The sequence below is a fragment of the Opisthocomus hoazin genome, chromosome 27 (genome assembly GCF_030867145.1).
Source record: "Opisthocomus hoazin isolate bOpiHoa1 chromosome 27, bOpiHoa1.hap1, whole genome shotgun sequence".
Lineage (NCBI taxonomy): Eukaryota > Metazoa > Chordata > Aves > Opisthocomiformes > Opisthocomidae > Opisthocomus > Opisthocomus hoazin.
In genome coordinates this window covers 6,477,307-6,499,995 of record NC_134440.1, presented here as the reverse complement: position 1 = coordinate 6,499,995, position 22,689 = coordinate 6,477,307, and the positions used below count along the sequence as shown (strand labels likewise).

The 22,689-nt window shown below is 44.8% G+C and overlaps 1 protein-coding gene across 1 annotated transcript in view; it reads right to left on the bottom strand.

The window, feature by feature from the left end:
* AP3D1 (adaptor related protein complex 3 subunit delta 1) overlaps positions 1 to 20,441 on the bottom strand; it is a 45,815-nt gene extending 25,374 nt beyond the window's left edge. The window contains exons 1-7 of the mRNA XM_075443983.1: positions 20,102 to 20,441; positions 5,901 to 5,996; positions 5,108 to 5,188; positions 4,308 to 4,388; positions 2,260 to 2,367; positions 1,771 to 1,900; positions 248 to 387 (exon numbers count right to left, since the gene is read on the bottom strand). Of these exons, the coding sequence (XP_075300098.1) occupies positions 248 to 387; positions 1,771 to 1,900; positions 2,260 to 2,367; positions 4,308 to 4,388; positions 5,108 to 5,188; positions 5,901 to 5,996; positions 20,102 to 20,197 (732 nt within the window). The 5' untranslated portion in view covers positions 20,198 to 20,441. The remainder of the gene's footprint in view (positions 1 to 247; positions 388 to 1,770; positions 1,901 to 2,259; positions 2,368 to 4,307; positions 4,389 to 5,107; positions 5,189 to 5,900; positions 5,997 to 20,101) is intronic.
* Between the last annotated feature and the right edge of the window lie 2,248 nt (positions 20,442 to 22,689).

Sequence of the window (22,689 nt, the reverse complement as noted above, 5' to 3'; positions counted from 1 at the left end):
GTAATTTAACAGCTGCTTTTAAACAGTATAAAAATAATGATGTAAATTGCCGTTCATTATATTTAATCCAAGCTACATTAAAATATTTTTCTCTCTTTGGTTATGTTCACAAACATTAGAAGATATTCCTGGTTTCTTTTTATTTGGATTTAATGGTAACTATACGTCCAAGCAAGCAATGTATTGTCCCACCCAAGGTAATTTAATGAGAACCCCAATCCTGTAAACATAGATCAAGAATACTTGCCAGTTTAATAATTTTAATGAGAACCCAATTATTAGTTGACGAAGTCATCAACTTGAAAAAGAGTGGAGCAAGGGAAAGGTAGTTTTTGGGATTGCGTCGAGCCAGCTCACAAATCACATTTACTGCAGCAGACTGCACACCTGGGAAAAACAAGTGGGAAAAGCAGAAATCTCATCAACGCCCTAATTGTAATTGAAGTTCTAGTGCGGAACCCCCAGAACAAAAGCAGCTGAAGATTCAGACTTGTGTGTCCAAGAGGAATTGTTCAGTCTCATTACCAACCATGAGGTAGCGAACTGAACATAAGAATGCAAAAACAAACCAAGGAAGGATTTTATTAAATTTTTACTATTTTCTAATGCATCAGCAAGCTGGGTATTGCTTTGGATCCAGTATTAGAATGAAGAGGACAACGCCAGCCTCCTTCATCCTTTACGGTGGATAGCTTCTTTGTGGGACATTGATGACATAATAATCAATAATCCCACCCACCATAAAGCTTCCAAACACTCTTGCTTCTTTAAAATGTATTATTTTTCCATGTTTAAGTACAACACAAAAATAATGAATCTTTAATCAATCTGACTGGACTACTTCATTCCCTTCTAATCGCTTAGCCTCTAAATTGCCTGTTCTCTGTTTGGAATCTTTTAATCTAGATAGTCTGGGTTTTCCAGTAGAGAGCAGTCCTTCTCTCCATAAAGCATAATAGCTATTTTCTTCCTCTGTTTGCAGGTGAGGGGAATGTGTGTTTTGCTTTCTTTAAAAACACTGTCCCTGGAAGATGCCTCCTACATGCCCACACTAGATTAATCCAGTACATGAAATTAAATTTCTAACTCTAAACACACAAACACACACAAATCAACTGGAGATCACAGATCTGCACTGCACACAAAATTCTTGAAACAATTGTACAGTGTTTTGGTGCAGTGGTGGAAGACCAGCACATGCCAGGAAGACTGAGAGGTACGAATACAATACAGAGCAATTGCATTTTTCCTGTGCTGCAGCTGAATTGCACTCATACAGTACTGAAAGGGCCCAAGCAGCAGTCTGGATTTAAAGCCTGAATTTAAAAAAATAGAAGAAAAATATACTAAGTGATGTGAAATAATATTTTAAGTACATCCATTGCAAACCAACAGCTGCAGCTTTGTAAAAGATTACAGGAAACAACAAAAAACCACCAAAACCTGAAATCAAATGAAATATTTTCAATAGCCAAGTTAAGTAAGCAACAAACCAGGAATCACTGAGTAGCTTTGATCCATTAAAGTTTAATACACTGATATAATTTCAGTAGCTTTGGGTTTGAAGTAAGAATTGGACATTTTAGAGAATATATTTTTAATCTAGTAACATCTGTCAAAACTCTCAGATGCTCACCTGCCTATTAAACAGGTGAAGCAGTACTCAAAAGATGATTACAGCGTTTTTCATGTCTTCCTCTCTCCACCAGCTCTAAAAGCATGTACACCTCTATGTTTTGAAGCAGAAGTAATTTGCTAAAATCCACTCACCAGGATCTGGATCTTCAAGTTTCTCTTTAAGGCGAGGAAATGCGGGACGGAGGGACTCTGGGTATTTCAAAAAAACTTTGTACATAATTAACACTGCCTTCTTCCTGATATAAGGCTTTGTATGAGACATCTGTGAATGAAACAGTTGCAATCAGGCTCTTAGCAAATCCGTGTTTCCAGAGTTCTTCTCAAGGTCCTTATGTCCACACCACTGCCTCAAAATTTCTTTCTGGGAGACTCAACTACTTTTCAAAAACTCAGCTTTGAGGAGAGCGCAGAATACTGTCATCTATCACCAAAACTAACAGAAATACTCAAGGTAATCCTCTTCAGCTAACTAAGGTCTGTACAGGCTCCCCCAAAAACCCCGAAGAACAAAGCGTCAGTTTTCACAGGCAGCAGTTCTACATTTAGCAGTTATTTACCAGATTTGAACAATTTAACACTCGTTAATCACAGGAAAAAGTTCTTTCAGTCTCCTCAACTCACCAGCGTCATGATGTCATTTGCCAAGTCCCTGGCAAGATCTGGAGTAACAAAACAGGACAAGCCAGTCAGTGCAACTCCCGTATCATATTGGTTAGGGCTACTCAGATCCTAAAAAAGGAAAAACAGGCTCAAAACTTTAAGATCACACAGGATGTTGAGAAACAATTTTCTCAGACCAATTTTATTCCCCCAATACATATGAAGCAGAGATTCTACCTCATGGGAATATTCATGCCATATAGCAGGAATGTCCTCCAATACCCGCTAAAATACAGCTAGCACGGGGTTTAATACTCGGCATGAGAAATCATAATTGCAATAGATGGCTAACTGCAACATGAAAGCAATTGGAGATATTGTACCTTGGTGGTATTTTAGGAATGGCAAGTAATTTTTTCAAAACTCTTGACATGATCACAAACATGTTTAAAGTCCTGAATAACTGGTATTAAATACTAACCCTGCCAAGCCAAAGCCTAATTGTCATCAACTTGACTGGGAACAGGCACTCTCGTCGAGTGCTTAACCGTGTCCTAGCCTAAGCTCCCTATTAGAGAAATGAGGTCGCTTTCCTTCCAAGCTGCTGGCAGCACCCTAACTTTCAGTTCGCAAAGACACAACACAAGCTAGGGTGCAGAATACATTTTACTGGTCAAGTTTCCTTGGACTTGTTAGTGTCAGTATCCTACACTGTACTACGTAGTCTTTCAGGTTTTTCTAAGCTTCAGACTCTTAACAATATTAATATTTGTATCTGAGCATGTTCAAGTATAGATTATAAAATCAGAGCATCACAGGATCACTCCTTAGCTGCAGTTATTAGGAAACAAAAATACGAAGTGAATTGTGCAGAGGATTCCCACATGGACTAGTAGAATTAACTCTCCAGATTCACGTGTACGGGGAGGCTGCTAAACATAGGCAGGCCTTCAGGGTTCTGTGCCATTTGCATTTCATTTTAAAACCTTGTGCAGGTGGCAGGAAATTAGACTCTACTTTAAGAATATTGAAATCTGCTTCTTAAGGAGCAACAAAACTGCAATTCATTCTGGCTTTAACATATTTTGAGAACCGATAACCCCTTAAAATACAAAGCTGCTGTATCAGTGAAACATGAAGCAGCATAAATAAAGATGCTTTTAAGTAAAAACTCAGGCACAAAAAGGAAGGAGTCACCCAGCAAGCAAATGAAATTCAGTGTAATGAAGTCTCCAGAACAAAGAAAATGGATGGACGTTATGAAGAATATGCACTTGTCAGAGCAGAATAGTTTAAAACAAAGGGAAAAGCACTTGTTCTTTAGGAAAGATATTGGATTTAAAAAAAAAATCAGTGGGATGTTAAGTAAAAGACATTTTAGCTACTTAGGTGGTAAAAGTGTAGGCACATCTTGTACTGGATCAGTCACGTTTTAAAGCAGTGATACTTCAAAACCTTAAAACTTAAGAGCTTTAACAATGTATCTGTATTCTGAGGAACAGGAAGATAATGCTGCATCCCAATAACTCCTAAAAAATTCAAGCAATAAAGCTCTGAAAATGAGTACAACACACTTCCGTACATTAATGCAGAACATAGTTTTACATGCACTCTTCATCATTTTTACACACAATTCTACCAAAAAAGTAAAAAACCTGATCTGTTATTACCAGAAGAAAACAGGCCCTCACAAACACACATTTTGTGGAGCGAGGTGACTGCGCATTTTACTTCAGGAACGGGGCCATTTTTCTTGCCCGCTGCATTCTCACAAGGGCTGCCTAAGAGACTAGCAGTATTAACAAAGGTGACTGCTGTGACCCTTCCCTGGGGTGAATAAACACAAAGAGCTGGTGTAAGACAGCATAAGGGAAGCCTAGGGACAGCTTCTAAGTATTTCACTAATCCTTCAGCTTGTGGAATGAGAGTAGGCTGTAAACCAGGTAAATATAATTCTACTTAAACATCTTCATATGCCTAAAAGAGAAATACTTCGTACAGATTTGAAAATACAAGTAGGGAGAAATACAAGTGAAAGAAAAAATAAAGAACCAAAGTAAAAAGTTTACCTTTCGGATCTGATTAGTAGTCAACATAATTACATCAGTCCCTTCATGAAAGCACTGAGAGGCAGCTAGGTAACCGATTCTCTGCAAAAGGGCAAGGAGAAAAAAAAAATAAATTTAGACAATGTTTAGATGAACATCAACTGGTTGCTTCATAAGCAACACTAAAAAGATGAACAATTAGGCATAACAGAAGAGGCATGATACAGTTCTCTATTCTTGCTTCATATAGACCCCCTTTTCTAATCTCAGACAAGTAACATCTCTAGTGCCAAAACATCTGTCTTAAGGATAACAAAACCAGCTTCGCCTTCTCTACTTTGTTAGAGCATACAGGTTCAATGACCACAAAGATGGAGAAATAAGGTAGCATTGTCAGTGGAAGCCATGGAGAATATTACATTTATTTTGTCTGTGTTGACTCCTGACTTTCAGCTACTAAAGCCCAGTTTGGACACTATTCCTTAAGCAGTAACATTCCACACTGTTTGGTGAAAAAGGTCGGCAACAGAGCATAAACAGAACTTTTCAAGAAAAGTTATAAAACTATTACAAAATAGAATATATCTGCTACTAGGAATCTTAGGTGCTCTTCACCTAAAAATAACCTGTTTTTTCACAAATGTATATCCGTCAAATATCTGGTAGAAAAAGTCTATACTAGCAGGCCAAGTATTCTGCATCTACTGGAAACAAATACAGTCTCCTTCCTTTCCGTATTGAAGAAAGCAAACCAAAAAAACCACTAAGTACAGCAAGGAAAGAGCCTGGCTAGCAGAGTTGCAGTGATACAGAGAACTCACTTTGAATGTAAACTTTGATGCACTCATGACTTCAATAATATTGAAAGCAGCCCAACTGATGTCGTAGCCCAGCATCTGTAACTGTGAGCAGAGAAGCCAAGATAATAAACTTCTGAAATAAGAGACTCAAGAAAATAGGTCAGGATACTTCACAAAATTGACGATATAACAAGAGTCCAAAAATAACACTCTAAGACATCTCAAATTCAGGAGTAATGTTAAATTCCATGCCACTTGCAGTAAGTGAAAGAAGTCTCAAAGTCCCACCAGAAGCAAGTTTTAAATAGTCTGCATTAATTACAGGTAATGTATAAGCAGTTATATAAGTATCGTTGTGAAGAGTTTTTTACTTTGTTATTTTTTTTAAATAAAAACCAGAACAGGACCACAAAAACAATTCTTTAACAGTATTTCCCCCCCTTCTTCTTGACAAAGGACTGCGCAAAGAGAAACAAACACCAGTTTCAAGTGCTCATGCAACTATGTGATAAGAAACAATCCAGTTGAAAACTACTTTTAAAAATTGTATTAGTTTTACATCAGATTAGCTTCCTGACCTATCTCAGTAAAATGAAATTGCCCCAATATGAGTGCCAGTGCAATGAACAGAATGGGATACGCAGGCTCTGATGGCGGACATGTGGGAGCATTTTCACTTGCAGCCTGCACTGACACCAGTGTAAGAAGCTGCAGTCCAACAGAAGCAGACACTCAGACCAAAGACTAGCTCCTAGGCAGCAAGAAAGGAAAAAAATACAGCTGTGATTACAGGCTACCCCAGCAAGGCACTTACATAGGTGAGTTTGCAGACTGCATTTGCTTTCACAGCAATGTTATCCTGCTTTAGCTCCTGCTTGATCTCATCGATGCACTGGGAGATGTATTTTGCCTGAGGAAAACAAACAAAAATTTGTATTCATTTACCAGTTTTGCAGATTTCCAGCATGTTAGTGGGGAGAAGTAGCAGAGCTCCTCATTCGCAAGCACCAAATCCCAAACACACGCTATTCAGGTAACCACTTCATTCTGACAAAACTACTTATTAACAAGAAACGTCACAACTGTATTACAAAAGCTAGAGAGAGTTCTTCAGTTGTTTCCCTTCTCCCTCTCCCTCACAATTACGCTGGTCAGTCCAGAGCTCCAGTTTCAAAGATTTGTGGAAAAAAAAGGTGTTCCATGGAGACTGTGTACCTAGGGGTCTGAATAAAACTGGAGTTCCACCGTTCCTAGAACATCCACTACTGACCTCAGCAGGAAGTCAGAGACCACTCACTGATTACGCATCTAGAAAATCCCATGTCAAACGCTATTAGTAGTCCCCAAATTCAAGGCAACTGATGAAAATACTGTGAGTTACTCTACTTTTGGGCATGCTGAACACGGATGGCACTGCAGATGTGCCCCCCTCCCAGCCCTCATGCCCGCAGGGACACAGCCCAAGCCTCGCCGGGGACACAGGCACTTCTGGCTATATCCTTGCCATCCGCCCCAGCCACAGCAAGAACATCCCCCTTCCTGGTTCACAGCCGAGACGGTTTTGCCACTTACATATTTTGATAAGCAACAGTTATTTGTATGAATTTCTCCATAATTCAGAGAGACAAAATGTCACAATGTTTACATTTAAATATTGGTCCTTCATTTCTTTCCAAATAATCACGCCTGTGCTTGTAGGAGGGATGTGGCAAATGCATGACTTAAAAATATCTGTACAGATTTTACTTTACAAGTACGGTTAGCTCAGTCAGACATTCTTTCAGTTCACAGTTAATTACGATTTAAGTACTGAAGGTATCCGGTACACAAATCACGAAAATTGAAATGCAGAGAAATAATCTCTCTTTAGAAAGCCAGACATGCACCCAGGTATTTCACATTCCATATAAATAAATCAACTGCCAGGCGAACCAGGTCAGAAACAGACTACCTAGCTTCAAAGCAAAATCCTTCCTGAAAACCATTACCTTCCACCAAAAAGATTTTTTCAACACAGAAGTCGACCAGCCTGCCTTTAATTAACATTTCTCCCCTTTACACCAAATTTTGTGTATTATGCCAACCATTCTTTGGTCTTTTGAAAATGTCTTAGAGTGATACTCATGCTTCAAGTCATAGAAGTTTGCCGCTAGAAGCAGAGAATGTTATTTTTAATAAATAGCAGGTGACAACAAAACAAAATTGTACACGGTCTGTAGTGCCAAGAGACCCTGCAATGATCCAGGTGAGGAAAGGCAGCAACCGAGTTTTAACGCAAGGACTTCATACCCCAAGCAGCAGTCACGTAACGACAACTTACACCGCTATCATTTAGAGTCTAGCGATACCAGAATCAGAATTCACCACCAGGATGCAAGGTGAATATGCGTAATTCAGAGGAGCAGCTTCACTAGTTCAACCGCTTCTACAGAAACTGAATCATTTATTTGCCTTCTCTCTCAAACCTCATACTTAGAGGGCTAAAAGCTAGCTCTCCCATGGCACTGGTGAGCTCAGGTGGAACCACATTTGTTATTTTGAGACTTTTAGTATAGGCTTTGCTGACCTTCACAGCGCTCCTGTCTGACCCGTTCCTGCAGCCCACTGAGGTCCCTGGGACAGCAGCCCTGCTCTCCATAACAACTCAGCAGGTCTGATGGAAGAAAGCTGGCAAATGAATTTACCTGGTGAAATTTAAGATATTCGTAAATGCCTGTATTTGGGGTAGAAATACTATCTTTGCAACAGGAATTTTCATGTTAAGGGAAGGCATGCTAAACACCAAACAACCTTTTCTTCTACAGAAGAAACCCATCCATCTTCCTGGATACGGGCGAGTGGATCACATCTGCCGAAACTGGAGATGGCATTGTCCCCAAACGCTGAACGACGCAGCGTTCAGGTGACTTCTCCCGGGAAGCAGATTTGGGATTCTAAACCCACTGCCTGAGAGCGATTCCAGTCCAGACAACTCCCACGGGAAAAAACTCCCACAGAAACCTTCCTATAGTAGAAAATACACACTTCATCAGAGATGCTGAAAGAATGACGTGCAACTGATCTCCAAACACACTGCACCTGGCCTTGAATATTTTATGCACACATAAGAGCACGCTGGAACAGCGTCACAGAATCCTTCACGTGTGTATCTCACTGCCACGTCTTGGTCAGCAAGGTCAGCACTGCTTCTTGGTGCAGAATACTAACCTGCACATTAGCAGCCTTTATGTCCAAAACCAGAAAGCATTATTGTGATTCCCCACAGCATCTGTACCAAAATTATTTAAACATTAGCTTCAGTTTCCTGAAAATCTCTTGGGAGCTGAACGCAAACCACTGTGTGACCAGAAGGGGAAAAACCGGAGTACAGAGAAGTTCAGTAACGTCCAGCCCGGCACAGCTGAGTCCAGCCTCCCGAGCCACCAGCCACACTCAAGGCCCCAGCAGCCTGCAGGCAACTGGCTACCAGTTAGCCTAACACAACGAGCGACTTTTGGGAACGCGTATTACGGAACCTAGAATCAGATCTGAAATGAAAATCAGGGATTTTGAATAGCAGAAAGAAGTCCTTCCAAAATAGCTGTACTTCAAATCCTAAAAGACGACACGGAACGAAAGATCCTATATATAGAACGCTTTAAAGGATCAGCAGGTATTAACTTTTTGTTAATCTCTGTGCAGTAGCACTGGCATGAATGAGCAATACGAAGAAAACAGATCTATTTAGTCTCCAACTTAAATCTGAAACCCACCCGCCACATCTTAGCCAGACTGACTACCACATTTAGCCCCTACATGAACACAAAGGAGTCAAGTACGTGCGTGCAGATCTTTAGCGAAGCTCTTCGCCGGTCTCTGGCTGGTAGAATTGCTGACCTCGGCAAAGTGCCGGAGGAGGCTGCTCCAAAGCGTTGTCACGCTGAGGGATACCCCCAGGCCCCACACCCAGCCTGCAAGCCGTCCCATTCAGACTGCCAAGCTACACAGTGACAGAGAGCACAACGCGATGCAATGAAGGGAAAAAAAAAAAAAGGCAGTCACTCAGCAAGGCCTAGATGTTTGCAGGAAAAAAAGCCAAAATATTCACATACAGAACAAAATCTGGGTACTTTTGCCAGCATTGATTCACTAATAGCTTTTGCATAAATCCTTCTAATACAGCAATTTCCTAGTGTGGTAATCAAAAAAAACATACTTTCCAGGATATAACTGGCTCAGTTTTTCCTAAAACGCTTTTGAGATCCCATGAAGAAAGGAATGCACAAGGAAAATCCTTCAGAGTTCATTTATGCTCACAGTCGTGCTTATAATATCAATATATTTCTTAGCTATTAATTCCTTACTAATTCTGTGACAGTCGCCTTTGAAGAATTCCTGGGATGCTACTCAAGTGCTCACACATTCTGACCAGTCCACTGAGGAGCATTTCTAAGTCACACTATTTATCGACCTCTGGACATTCCCAGCCAGACCGCTTTGAGCAAGCCAGGCAATTACAAGGCAGCCTTTCACTCCCGGCGTAGTCGAGAGCGAGCAGAGCCATTAAGCGAAAGAACCCCCTCCGAATGACGGCAAGCCAGGCAAAGCTGTAAGGCTGCAGTCACAAGCTGAAGGGCGTATGATAACACGGGGCAGAGCTGAGAGGACCTCATTTATCCGTGCTGGGCTGCCAAGTCGGAAAGCAGCCTTTCCCGAGTCAGTGGAAAAGGCTCCTTCATGCAATGCTATAGCAACCACTCGGGTGATTGTTTTCTCTCGCGTATCCCTCAGAAGGAGGAAGATTACAGGAACAGGCTCAGAGCAGCACAGCTAAAGCCCAAGTAAAGCACGCAGATGTTAGCGGCAATTACCCACAAAGCCATGAATGCAGCACAAGGCCGTAACTGCCACTCCTTCATGTATTCCACCTTCATGTATTCCAGCATTTTACACCCATTAACAAAATAGACAAGCTAACTTTTAAAATAGGCCCAAATTCCTCAAAAATTCAAAGACCTCACCCAGAAAATATGGGCATTTAAACTAGTGTGAGTGGCTAAGAATGAAGGTATCAAGAATCAAAGACACAATCAATCCCTTGGAGACAGAGGGAGGGAAGAAGGGAAAAGTGGGTCATGGTAAGAAGCCAAAATGTCAGTTTATAGGATTTTTCATTTCCCAAGCCCTGTTTATTGAATTAACTTTCAAAAATACTAAAACTTTATTCCAAGCTCTGGCCAAGACAGAACTCGGGGTTTACTGACAATTTCAGAGAATTTCACAAAGGACTAAGATATTTTTTTTTCAAGCAATATGCAAACAAAGTTGAAAAATCACTCACCTAACTGAACAACAGTTACATTCCTAGGATACGCAACCTCTCCAGGCTGTACTTTCATTTGCTGATGAGAAGACACTAAAGATTGTAACGGACATCACTGCAGAACCTTTACATTAAACTTAACCATGAAAGCTATTCATTTCCAATAGCCTTAAATAAGCTGTGCTCTTATCTCAACCACGCACCATCTTCCAAAACCAAATGACGGCAAACTCATATTCTTACCACTTTGGGTTACAGTTCAGCAAACCAAAGGCAGCAGAATCCTCCACGAAAGTCCTTGTGAGGATCCAGCCTCAATCCAACCAGTTTGAGATTCAAACCTGTCACTTGCTGCAACAGCGAAGTACTTTCCACCCAGATGCAACAGCAAAACATCAGGGAACATCAGTTCCTGTTTCTCCTGTTTCTCCTGCACTTTCAGGGTTAAACAGAGTCATTTAAGGAAAGTACAATTAACAGTGAATGCCATAAGAAGCAAGATATGATCAAAATGTGTAACTACACCATTCCAAAACAGAAAAAGTTTGGACTAAGTAGAACATAAAAATAAACAACTGAAATAAGCACAAAATATGATATTTATTTTAAGCGCTCTAGGATTTACCTTTTTTTGTAGCACTTTGAGACATATGCTTGCCATTAACTCCGTGAAATCACGCTGAGCACGAGCACATGATGATCTCACATGAGGGGAATATGCCCACTGCTCCAGCTTCCAGAAAACCAGCAGCAACTGCCCTTTTTCTTTTTCCTTAAATAACTATCTTAAACACTACCTGTGGGATGCAAGCCATGTGACATGACCACACAGAGCAGCTACACCACAGACACCTTGCGGAGGCGAAGCAACTTTCACATTTGTTTGTGCTTCCAGCAGAAGCTCCTGTTACCAGCACAGCGCAGATCAGCTGCCACCTCCTGACTTAGGAAGAAGGCTGGAAAGAAATATGTATCACTTGCTGGGCTTCTGTTAAAACCCCCAAAAGCAGTACTTCACGTCAACAAACACCCCTGAACTAGACAAATAGAATTTATACACCTATAATTGACCACAGTACCCGAAACACAAGCATCGCACCATGACAGCACAGAATAAATCAACCGAAGTAACAGACATGAACGTAAAAAAGCAAACCATGGTGCTTTCCACTCACTTGGACACAGCACTAGAGATAAGCACATTAGATGTTAACTTGTCATACATAACTGAATATATTATATTACTTAAATACTGTAGAAAAACCTATTTGAGGTAAGTATCAGGATCCTTTGTTAAGACTACTCCATGACTGGATAGAGATTTCCAAGGCACACACTATCTCACTAATAACTTCACTATAACCATAAATCAAGCAAATTAGATAAGCACGTAACAGAATATAAGCAATAACTGAGAAATTGCACAGGATTCATTTCAGCCGGTTTGCAGCAGCCAAAACAAAATGGTGTAGAGGATAGTCAGCTGCAATAAAAAGCTCAGAAAACATGTTACAGCTTGAAGGGCAATTTGAAAAAGCCAAGCTTATCTTTCACTTAGCTGTTGACAAACAGCACTGCTATACGTGTTTTAACACGCTTGCCTTTGCCATCTAGCTTTCCAGGGATTGATTCCCTCATCTTGTAGGTAGCCTTAAGATCCTAGACCAATGTACTGTTCTCAGAGGTGACAACCACTGGAGGCACGAAGGCGAACCTTTGCCATTTTGTTCGCAGCAGTCCTCTCCTATATTATTTCTCAGAAACACGATGGATTATCCACCGCCCCCTTGTCTATTATAACCAAAGCGAGATAGGAAGACTCTCTGCCAAACGACACTGATATACGAATGCAAAAACTCAATCTACACTTTCTTCTTTTCTTAATTTTTACTGAAATTATACACACCAACTGAAATTTGGAATGCTGCATCCATCTATCCTAAATAGATTCATAAATTTTGAACTTTATTTTAAAAATTCATATAGATGCTAAGCAAGTAGTATAGACCTACCAGTTTCAGAGCAGATACTAAACAACCCCGAACAAACCACCACAGCATCATAAGGTGCTGCAGAAGAACAGGTACTATCTTCCAAACAGGTCTGTAACATGGAAGGATTGGGTTTCAGAAAAGAAAGATGTAGAGTTGCAGCTGCTTGTCCAAAGGGTCTCCAAGCAAGCCCCAGGCCAACGCGTGGACCCAGACACGCTGGGCATGGGAGCGCCAGCAGCTGGTCTCCAAGGACCAAAGTGTTCTCCCACGGCGAGCGCCTTTTCGGGGGTTTACCCACAGACAACTGAAATTATTCACACAGCAGAGCATCTGTGCAGGAAGCCGGGGCACAGCTACGAAAGCCATCCTGGATCACCTCCCCAGGCAGGCTACTCCGAGATGCCAGCAACCCTGTGGGTGTTTGATCGCAAAACCCCCCACAGTCCAACATAAATTGGTGAGCACGTATCATCAGCCAGGTTCTAGAGATGCCCCTTAATATATCTCCCGTCTGATCAGTCCTTTAATGTAAATATGCCTGCAGTCTGATCAAAGTATTTGTTAATTTAATTGCATGGCAATTAAACAATCCCCAGTGGCCTGTGCTGTCTAACTCATACCTGAGCAGACAACTTCTCACACCAGAGAGCTGCGTCAGGTAAAAGTGCTTATCCCTGCAAACGCAAGATGCACTCAAACTTTTATTTTTACATTACTATGCAAAAAGCTGTGCAAGTATTTTAGAATAGATTTTTCCATTTGCTCGTTCCAGACATATTTCTGTGCCTACCTTCAGGCTTCGATAATGGCACACTTCACTACAAGCAGCTTCGTTTTGTTGTATGGATAGGAAAGAGTCACTTCTTTCTAAGGAATTAAAATAGCTATTGATTCTCAGAGTCAGTTGACTGGAATTAGTTCAGATGGAAACATCACAAAAAAAGACACTTAACGAAGTCTTAATACTATATAAGCATGTAACACTGAAAATATTACAAAGATATAATACTGATTTATGCAAAGCTATGAGTACTTCTCAGTTACAAAAAGGTAAGAAGGTCAACGAAGAAAAAGATGGTTCATGGTCATCGCTGACTTCTTAAATTCAGCACAAATATTTGTGTCATGAAATCTGTTCACCTACTCCCTGCTGTACAATCACACCACTCGCTCTAAACAAGCTTACATTCCTCAAGGCTGAACCTTAGTCACACCGCGACAGCCAGAAGTGACGCATTTTATGCAACCTGAATTTGCCACAAAGATTGAGGCCACCAGAAGAAAGTTTCAACATACCCACATTGATGCCTACTTCCCTTTACACATTTTTAAACATGTGAAACTCTCGGGGAAAGCTAACAGGTTTGAACATCTAGGTTATAAAATAAACAGCAACAAAAAGGAAGCAGCCAGTACAATACCCAGCACTCAACTACGTGGTCTCCAAACACCTTGTGATCGGCCTACTGGCCAGGGACTGACGAGGCAGGCCGGTATAAACCAAACATTTTTTCACGCCCAGTTATGCTTCAGTATTCAACAGGACTTGTAAGGATTGTCAGTTATTTTGAACGCATGCTTCTTACTTAAAAAAAAAGCACTCGACAGCTGTTACGAGCTACTGCTACCACTAACCATGTTCTTTTCTACCTTTTACCTTACTCAAGTATCTTCGTATTTCCTGCCACCTGGAATTAAGCAGACTCCCCTCTACTTTAAAAAGCATTTCTATTTTTCAGCATGAACGATCAGGTTTTTTAATAACCTAAGGAACACAAATGCTTCTTTGTAACTGGTCCCATGACTTCGCCTTTCTGATGCATGTCGTTTAATGCTTCCCTTGCCGCTCTTCACATCGCACCAGAAACGGGACACACTACCAAAGAACTCTTCTAAATGAAAAACCTAAAGGTGCTCTTTGTACACCAAATATATCAACTAACTCACATCAAAGAGGAAGAGGTTTTTCAGTCACTTTTGTGGACGCTAATGACAGAGGAAATCACAAAAGGTCCCATTTTCTGCACTCAGCGCTGGGACAAAGATCTGCATCAAAAAGCATCAAATAAACAACTCTCCAAATACAAGCAGTACAGAAATGTAGTTAGTATCTTTATTCTACTTTGACTTTTCTGGCTGTTCTTCCGCTGGCCTCACAAAAGGTGCAGCATATGGGCGACTCCATTTCTTACGACAAGGTACCAGAGAGCTCCTTCTCTCCCCTGGCCTTGCCTAAGCAGAATTTTCACTTCCACATGTGAGAAAGCGAGCTGTCTGGAGCATTTCAACCCTCAGAAGAGACAGCTACAAAAGGATCTGGACTGGGAACAAAGCTATTAGCCCCACTTATGCCACAGTCAATTAAGTAATATTTAACACAGGAGAAAGCAAGAAGCTAATCAAAGGCAGCACTAATGCAAAGCCTCAGCTGCTCCCTGCCTGTAATCACACAAGAAAAAGCCCACGGCTTGGCTGGTGTTCCGTGGCTCCAGGCCCTCTCTTTTCCGTGACACAGCAGGTAAGGCAGGGACACTCTTCCACTGCGCCTTGCTGCCTCGGAGGCCACTACTCGCCTGCGTTTTTACCAATTGGTGCGAGGTCCTTATCCAACCCTCTTTTGTGTATTGTTTCTATTTCCGACTTTGTCTTTTCCAGTGATTCACATGCGCAAAGAATTAACAATAGCAACTCCAGATCCACTTGAAAGTGGGTGGAATAATGAGCTCCCTTCAAAGATACCAACACACATATGACAAGGAGTAACTGATGGAGCATCAGGGACTGAAAGAGCTGTCTGTCAATGAACTGCATGCTGCCCATCACTTGGGCTACTTTTTCAGTCTTGGGCTTCATCAAGCTTTTTGGCATTCCTCAAAATTCCTCTGTTCTGTTCCATCCCATATCCTTTACCATTAGATACTAATACTACAATAGTGGCCAGAGGCCAAGCTGTCAGAAGACCACAGCATTACCTGGTCTTCAGCCCTGTTGATGACAGGCTGTGCCCAAGAGACTTTTGTGATGTTAAAAGATTCCTCAAAACTCCTTACGCCATCATTTCACCTGAAAACGTGTCAGAGAAGCAGCTGAAGTGTGCAGTCGAGCGCAGTAGCCCTATATTTAGGGGGAAAGGTTTTTTTTAACAATGCAAATCCACTGTCCTTAGGTAACAGTCACTAAGAAGCGAGAACACCCTGTCAGTTTGCTAAGCCTGGTCTTTCTCCGTGAAATACACATTTCACAGCACAACACTCCGCACGCCTCTTGGTTAGCATTATCAGCCGAAATTAATTTTTTATTTTTTTCAACCAGAAACACTGATTGCTGCTTGCACCCCTCCAACTTGCTTGTACAAAACAACTTCTTAAATGTAAACCAGCAACAAGATACTTGTCACCAAATACTACATGCAAGAAAATGTGAATTTTTTAATATGCTTTTTCCTGAAAGTATCAATTACCAAAACCGTGAAGTGCTAATCCTGGCACACAAGCAGCAGATTCTCTGCAGCAGAGGGAGCCAATTGTCTCAAGTTATGAGAGAAGTGCACAGACATTTCGTGTGGGACTTTTTTTAACCCCTTCCCCCTCCTTAAGTGTCCTTCAGTAAATCCAAGGCACTTGAAACACAGAGGGCTATGGTCTGAACAGGACAAAGCACCACTCATTTAACATTTCTGTTTCTGCTACTTTATCATTTCAGTTTTAGAAAAGAACCTCTCACCATATCATCTGACAGTAGCTTCCTTGTTGAGAACAATAAACTTCTTAACTGCAAATGTAAAACACTGTGCAAGAGCCAAATAGCATCAAAGGATTTTCCCTTCCTTTATTTTACATTCAGCAGAACATACCTAAAACCAGAAATAATTTCTCAGTTCAGAATACCTTGGAAAAAATCCATTACACTTTTAACAGCCTATTGTACGAGCGACTCCCCTCCTGAACACACTGCATAGCACACCATAAAAAGTAGGCACAAAGTGGGAGAAGTTATTTTGTAGGGTACAAAACCAACTCACAACAGGTAAAAGACTCACTGCTTTCATTATCTAAAGGATTCATCTTCCAAATGAAAGAGTGAATGAGACATGAGAAGTGAAGGTCAGGGGAGAATGGAATGGGATCAAGTCTTCTTCCAGGTTTGGCTTTCCCTCAAACTTTGAACCAGCACTGGGAAACACCACAGGGATTAAAGCATGTGTACAGACCACTGAAAAGTAAATACAACACATCAAACTAGGAAAAGATCTAATGCTGTTTTGCTGCCTCATTCCTTCCACACTAGCATTTACTTCGCAGAAGGATGATGAGTTCCAATTTTCCCCAGAAGACTGCAAAGTGGACAGAGTACGTCTGCACAGCAAAGCGATCACGTTAACTAGCTCCTGTCCCTCACCTCTCATCCTTAGAGAAGACCATCACTTCACTTTCAGTGTTTTAAACTCCAAATAAATGGGTCAGCTTTGGATACAGACCAGAAACTAAAGTGAAAATGGCCTCTGACAGGTAATTAAGCACTCTGCAGCACAGCTGTGAGCTCAAGCACCAGGCAGCCTCCAGTACTCTGTCAGTTCCTCTGGTGAGCCGAGAACAACACTTAAAATACACCAGTGAAGAGCTCGTGGTGCTCCATTTACTTCACAACAAGCCCTGGGGTAAGCGCCTAAGAATCCCAGCAATACAGGGCGAACTTCGGACCACCAAGCAAGAATACAGCAGGTCTGCTGAAAAGCTGTACTGAGAAACCCACATCTGAACGGAGGCGAGAATCATTTGGAGCATCCTGCACCACAAACCCGTCCTCGCTGCACCAGTGAAGTACCAGACACACTCACTTGTGATGGCACCTACAGAGGAACTGGAAAGGAATAAATCTTATGATCTCCTATCTACCAGGAGAGGCTGCCCAAAAAGATGAGGGGAAAAAGTGATGACAGAATTTCCATGTGATTAAATTCCAAAAGACAAGAAGCAACACATAGAGCAGAAATTAACCTTCTGCAAACAGCATAGCTAAATCAGAAGTCAAAGCAATAATCATGCTTTCATTTCTTTCCATGTCATTCTTACTTAACAACCACAGTACCTCCTTTCCAGGGACTACTCCTTCACAGGGTAATTTTTGTTGAGCTGAGATCAACGGCTAATATCCTTGCCACCAAAGCACACTGTTGTTTTTTGGAAACAAATTTGCACTTTCAGTAGCACAGAGTGTGCATCTTCAGCATAGACACTCCTCTTGGGACACACAAATGTTGGTTGAACAACTACATTCAATACTGGAGCAACATTAATAGATACACTGAACAATGAAAGCACTGTAGGAAAAGGAGGAACAATTTTTGCAGCTACTTCCTCTAAAATACTATGCTGATTTTGTAACATCACCTGAAAATTAGCAAATGTCTGCAATCATTGCCTGGGAAGCACAGAATCAACACCCAGCATCTTACCAGCAGCAGATACACAGCCCTCCTCAGCTGGCTGAGCTAGAAAAAGGAACAGTCCTGTGCTGTTTGCAGCCAGTCTGTGTAACTAAGCAAAACCTTTGAAGGATTCCGAAACAGTCCATGCTACAGAAGACACACTTCACCAGTGCAACGTCTACTGATCAGCTGAACACATCCTGAAGTTCGGGTTTTAATTTTTGCTATGCATATGAGGATATAAAAAGGAACTATCCCTACAGTTATCCATTTTAAAATCTCACAACTTGTATTTCAAACTAAAGAGCTACCACCGTTGAAAACACTATCATGCTACAGCTCAAGTATTGTAACTGACATCAGACTCTTACAGTAAGAGAGAACACATTTGCTTTGGCCTCACTGAATAGCAGAGCGTGTATACCTGTATAGCAACTTCCCTCAAATATACAGAGCCCTACAAAAAGGTCTGGGGAGTATTTTTTCTTAACTCCAAAGATCAAAGCCAATGCATTTTAACTATTTCTTGCCACCAGACTAAGAACAAATTTGGTATGGCTTATGATGCACAGGCACCTGTTAATCCTGACTGTGTAACAGCACTTGTGCTCTTTATGAAGTCCTCGAAAAAGAGCTATTTGTCACAAAATCATTTTAGCAATGAGAACAGCACGTTCAATCCTACTCAAAGAGGACTGGTGCCACAAAGGCCTGGACCGGCCTGGACGTTCATCGGGGGATCCTCTGAGATTTGACACTTGAAGAAACATTTTCTGCACCGTGCATAAAAGAATAAAGCATATTTACTAAATGCAGCATAACATAAAAACCAGGCCTAAGCACACTACGGGGAAGTGCTCCACACAATTACTGTTCGCCTGTTCCAGCTCCGGTGTCCACATAAACATGCTGTTTCCTCCCTCTGGTTTCCCACATTTTGCAGGGCCCTGAACACTTCACAGTAGCCCTGTCTTCCTCTGTCACCAAATCAATACCCATAAATTTAACACATACTAAAATAAAAATAGAAGTTTCCCAGGCATCATCACTAGCAAATATCACCTCCCGTGCACAACAGGCTTAAAAGCCATTTGAAAAATCAAGTGGTTTTGGAAGTTGGATTTTGTGTTTCAGTCCAACAGTGTCAATAATAAAGATTATAGCAAGAGTTCCGGTCAAATTAGTTTTTCAACGTCAATACTTGATATAGTTACAGGATTACAAACTTTCCAGATACTTTTCACAGCTGATACCATTTGGATACTGCACTCCTACGAAGAGACACTGTAGTCTACAAATATAGTTAGCCTGTCACTAACTCCATGGCCACTCACTGATATTCCAACAAAACTGTTCATAAGAAAGCTTCTAACGCCGTGGGCCATGCCTACTTACCTGAAGATTCACATAAATGATACCCTTACTGTCTGTTACTTCCCAATTAACATGCGACACTTCGGTGTGGAAAGCCTCACATAACGTGTTCTTGATGACTAGTTATTTCACCTACACTAATTTCCTGATCATGTGCCTCTAATACAATGGAGAGTAACAGGCCAACATATGCAATTGCTTTCTGCCTACAAAAGCTCTCAAACAAGGAAAATACATTTTTGTCACGAGGTATGCAACGTGAATAATTTGAAAGCTGAATTACAACTGAACTCAGCTTTCCTGTACATCAGCTTCACGATGGAAGAGTGTGTAGTTGGCGATAGCAGCTGGCTGTCAGGCAGTAGGCAAGGACCCCTCTCTTCTTCCCTCTGAGGGTGACGGAGCCCTGGCCCAGGCTGCCCAGGGAGGCTGTGGAGTCTCCTTCTCTGGAGATATTCCAGCCCCGCCTGGCCGCGGTGCTGTGCAGCCTGCTCTGGGTGACCCTGCTTGGGCAGGGGGTTGGGCTGGGTGACCCACAGAGGGCCCTGCCAACCCCTGCCATGCTGGGATCCTGTGATCCGGGATCTCAGAGCTACAGTAACGGGAAAGCGAGCACCAAGCGCGACCCCCCCTCACCCCCCTTTCCAGCTCACCGCTCCCCCGAGGCTTCCTCGCTCTCCCCCAGCCTCCCCCCCTCGGCCTACACCCCACGTCCCCTTCCTCCTTCCGACTCCCGTTCCACCTCTCCCAGGCAACATCCCCTTTCCAGGCGGCCGAGACACCCGGCTGCTCCGCGGCCTGGCGCAGCCTGCCCCGAGGGGACCCGACCGGGAGCCGGGGGACAGCCGGCACGGCGGGACGCGGCGAGCTGCGGGGGAGCCGGCAGCCCCTCGGCGGCGGGGGCCGGGGCCGCTCACCTCGTCCTCCTTGTGGTTGCGGATCCCGCGCACCAGGTCCTGCAGGTTCTTGTCAAACATGCGGTCGATGCTGCCCTTCACCATCTTCAACGCCATGGCGCCGGGGCCGGGCCGCGGGGCCTGCGCTCGGGGCTGAGGGGCCGGGCCCAGCCAGGGGGGCCGCCGCGGCTCTTGCTACCGCTAGAGCCGGGTGAGACCAGCGGGCCCGGGCCGCTCACATCCCGGGCGGGAAGGCGGGCGGGGCGCGGACGGTGCCGGTCCCCGGCGCGGCACAGGGCGGGCTGCGGGCTGCAGGCACGGGCGGTCCCGGCGGCCGCAAGCCCCGACTCCAGGCTCCGCTCGGCCTCCCAGCGCCCGACAAAATGGCGGACGGTCAGCTGAGGGCTCGGCCCCGCCCCCGACCGCCTAACCACGCCCCCGAGCCCGCCGAAGCCCCGCCCATTCCCCTCTAGGCCCCGCCCGGCCCCGCCCGCCCCGCGCCCGCCAGCGGCAGCCGCGTCACTGCTCTACCTCTAACCCCGCCCCCTGACGCCACGCCCACCACCTGGGCCCGCCCCCGCGGGCGCTCCTGCGCTTCCCACGTGGCGGGGGGAGAGCGGGCGCGGGCGGCGGGGACACGCGTGGGGCCGGGGGTCCCTCCGTGGGGTTAGGGGTCCCTCTGTTGGGCCGGCTGCCGCGGGACCCCTGCCTCGGCCTCTCCCCCCGGCCCGTGGCTGCCGTTAATGGCTGGCACAGCCGAGAAAGCCAAAAGTTGGCCGTGTCCTTCTTGGGGACGCAGCTCCGCAAGCTGCCGGCACCCCACGTGGAGCAGGCACCAACCTGTGTGGGTGCTCACAGCCCCCTGACACTCGGGGAGACTCGGGCAGCAGCGTAAATACAGTCACCCATGGGTGACAAGCGCCGGCGTGGGAGAGCTGTGACGGGTCATGGGTGGTGGTGACGGGTGGCGGGCAATGGTGATGGGTAGCGGGTGACAGTGATGGGTGGCGGGTAATGGTGACAGGTGGCGGGTGACGGCCAGGCAGACGCGGAGCCTCATGGGTGACACGGAGCGGGCAGCAGCTCAGCTTCCGATGGCCACAGCTTGTCCCCTGCCCCCGCGCTGAAGGCCTGCAGCACCGTGTGCACCCCTGTGCTGTCGCCCACCGCGGGCGGGTGCTGCCTTGGAATGGGCGAGAGAAAAGAAAATTGAGAGGAGCGGCTTTCCCACCCCGCCTTCGTCTCCAGAGCAGGATTCCAGCCTCTGGGAAAGCAGAGGAAGAAACGGGAAGGAGCCTGCAGACGAGGAGGAGAAGGGGCCTTGCCAAGGTCTGCTTGGGCTCTGAGCCGCGTCACAGCAGTGGGGAGGAAAAGGATTTCTGTTTGCTCCGGGTGTTTTTCCGCTTCGTTCTCCATCTTCAGACTCTGACGTACAGTTTGTCTTCGCTGGAGCCTGGCGGGGAGCGGAGCCCGGGGGTTTGGGTTTGGTTTATTCAGAAATGGCTGCGGACACCAGCCCCGACGCGTTAGCATTCGCTGCTTAAGGGGAAAAGTCGAAGGGCAAGAGCAGAGTTGTGTTTGCCGGGGTCGTCGTGGCACGGTAACGGCCAGGGTGAGGTGGTGGGTTGGGAAGGGGTGGCCATGCCCGCCTGCGCTGCCGCTGTCCCCCGCAGCCGTCGCCCTGCGCCCGCCAGCGTGCCAGCGCCCCGCGCCGAGGGGCTCCACCAAAAACCTGCAAAAAGCCCTGGTTGCAACCCGGACCGTTTCAGCGGCTCGGCTGGAGCCCAGGCCCATGTGCTGTCACCCTGTCACACTGTCACGCCGTCGTACCGTCACTCCGACACATCATCACATCATCACACTATCACGCCATCGTATTGTCACACCATCACACCGTCACGCTATGATGCCGTCATATCGTCACGTCGTCGTGTTATCACACCGTCATGTCATCACACCCGCACGGTAGGGCCAGGCGTGGAAACCCAGGCTGGGAGATGCAGCATCGCGACGAGCTTCCCCCTGCTGCGGAGCGGGGGCTGGGCAGGGGAGCTGCAGCAGCACCCGGAGCAGGGTGCTGGGGGCCGAGCTCACAGGGAAAGTCGCCTGCAGACGAACTTGGACCCAGGACTCGATCTCACCAGGCGGAGTTTCCAAGGATTTCTCCTCCTGGTGCGGCCTGACTTGGTTCAGCCTTAAATATTTGGGGCACAAAAGGCTTTTTCACTCTTCTTCCTCCAGCGCATGGAGGGTTTGAGGTTTCCTTATGGCCACCCTTAATTAAGAGCACGGCTCTAACCCTAATCGTTGCCATAGGCAATATTCAATCCCCAGCTTCTCCTCTCACGGCTTTTGCAGCTCGGATTTCCTTTTATTTTATTTTTTTTAATAAATAACGCCACCTCCTGTTTTTGCTGTTGTATTTTCGCAGGCGGTGTTTTTCCAGGAGCGTTCCCACTCACAGCTACGTCTCCCGCGAGCATCCCGAAGGGACCCCGTGCCACAGGAGAGCTCTCGCTGTTGGCCGCTGAGTCCCAGGCGCTGTCGGTGGGAAATTGCAGCCCGGCCATCACATCCCCGGTGGAGCTGGGCCTGAGCTGCTCGTTCAG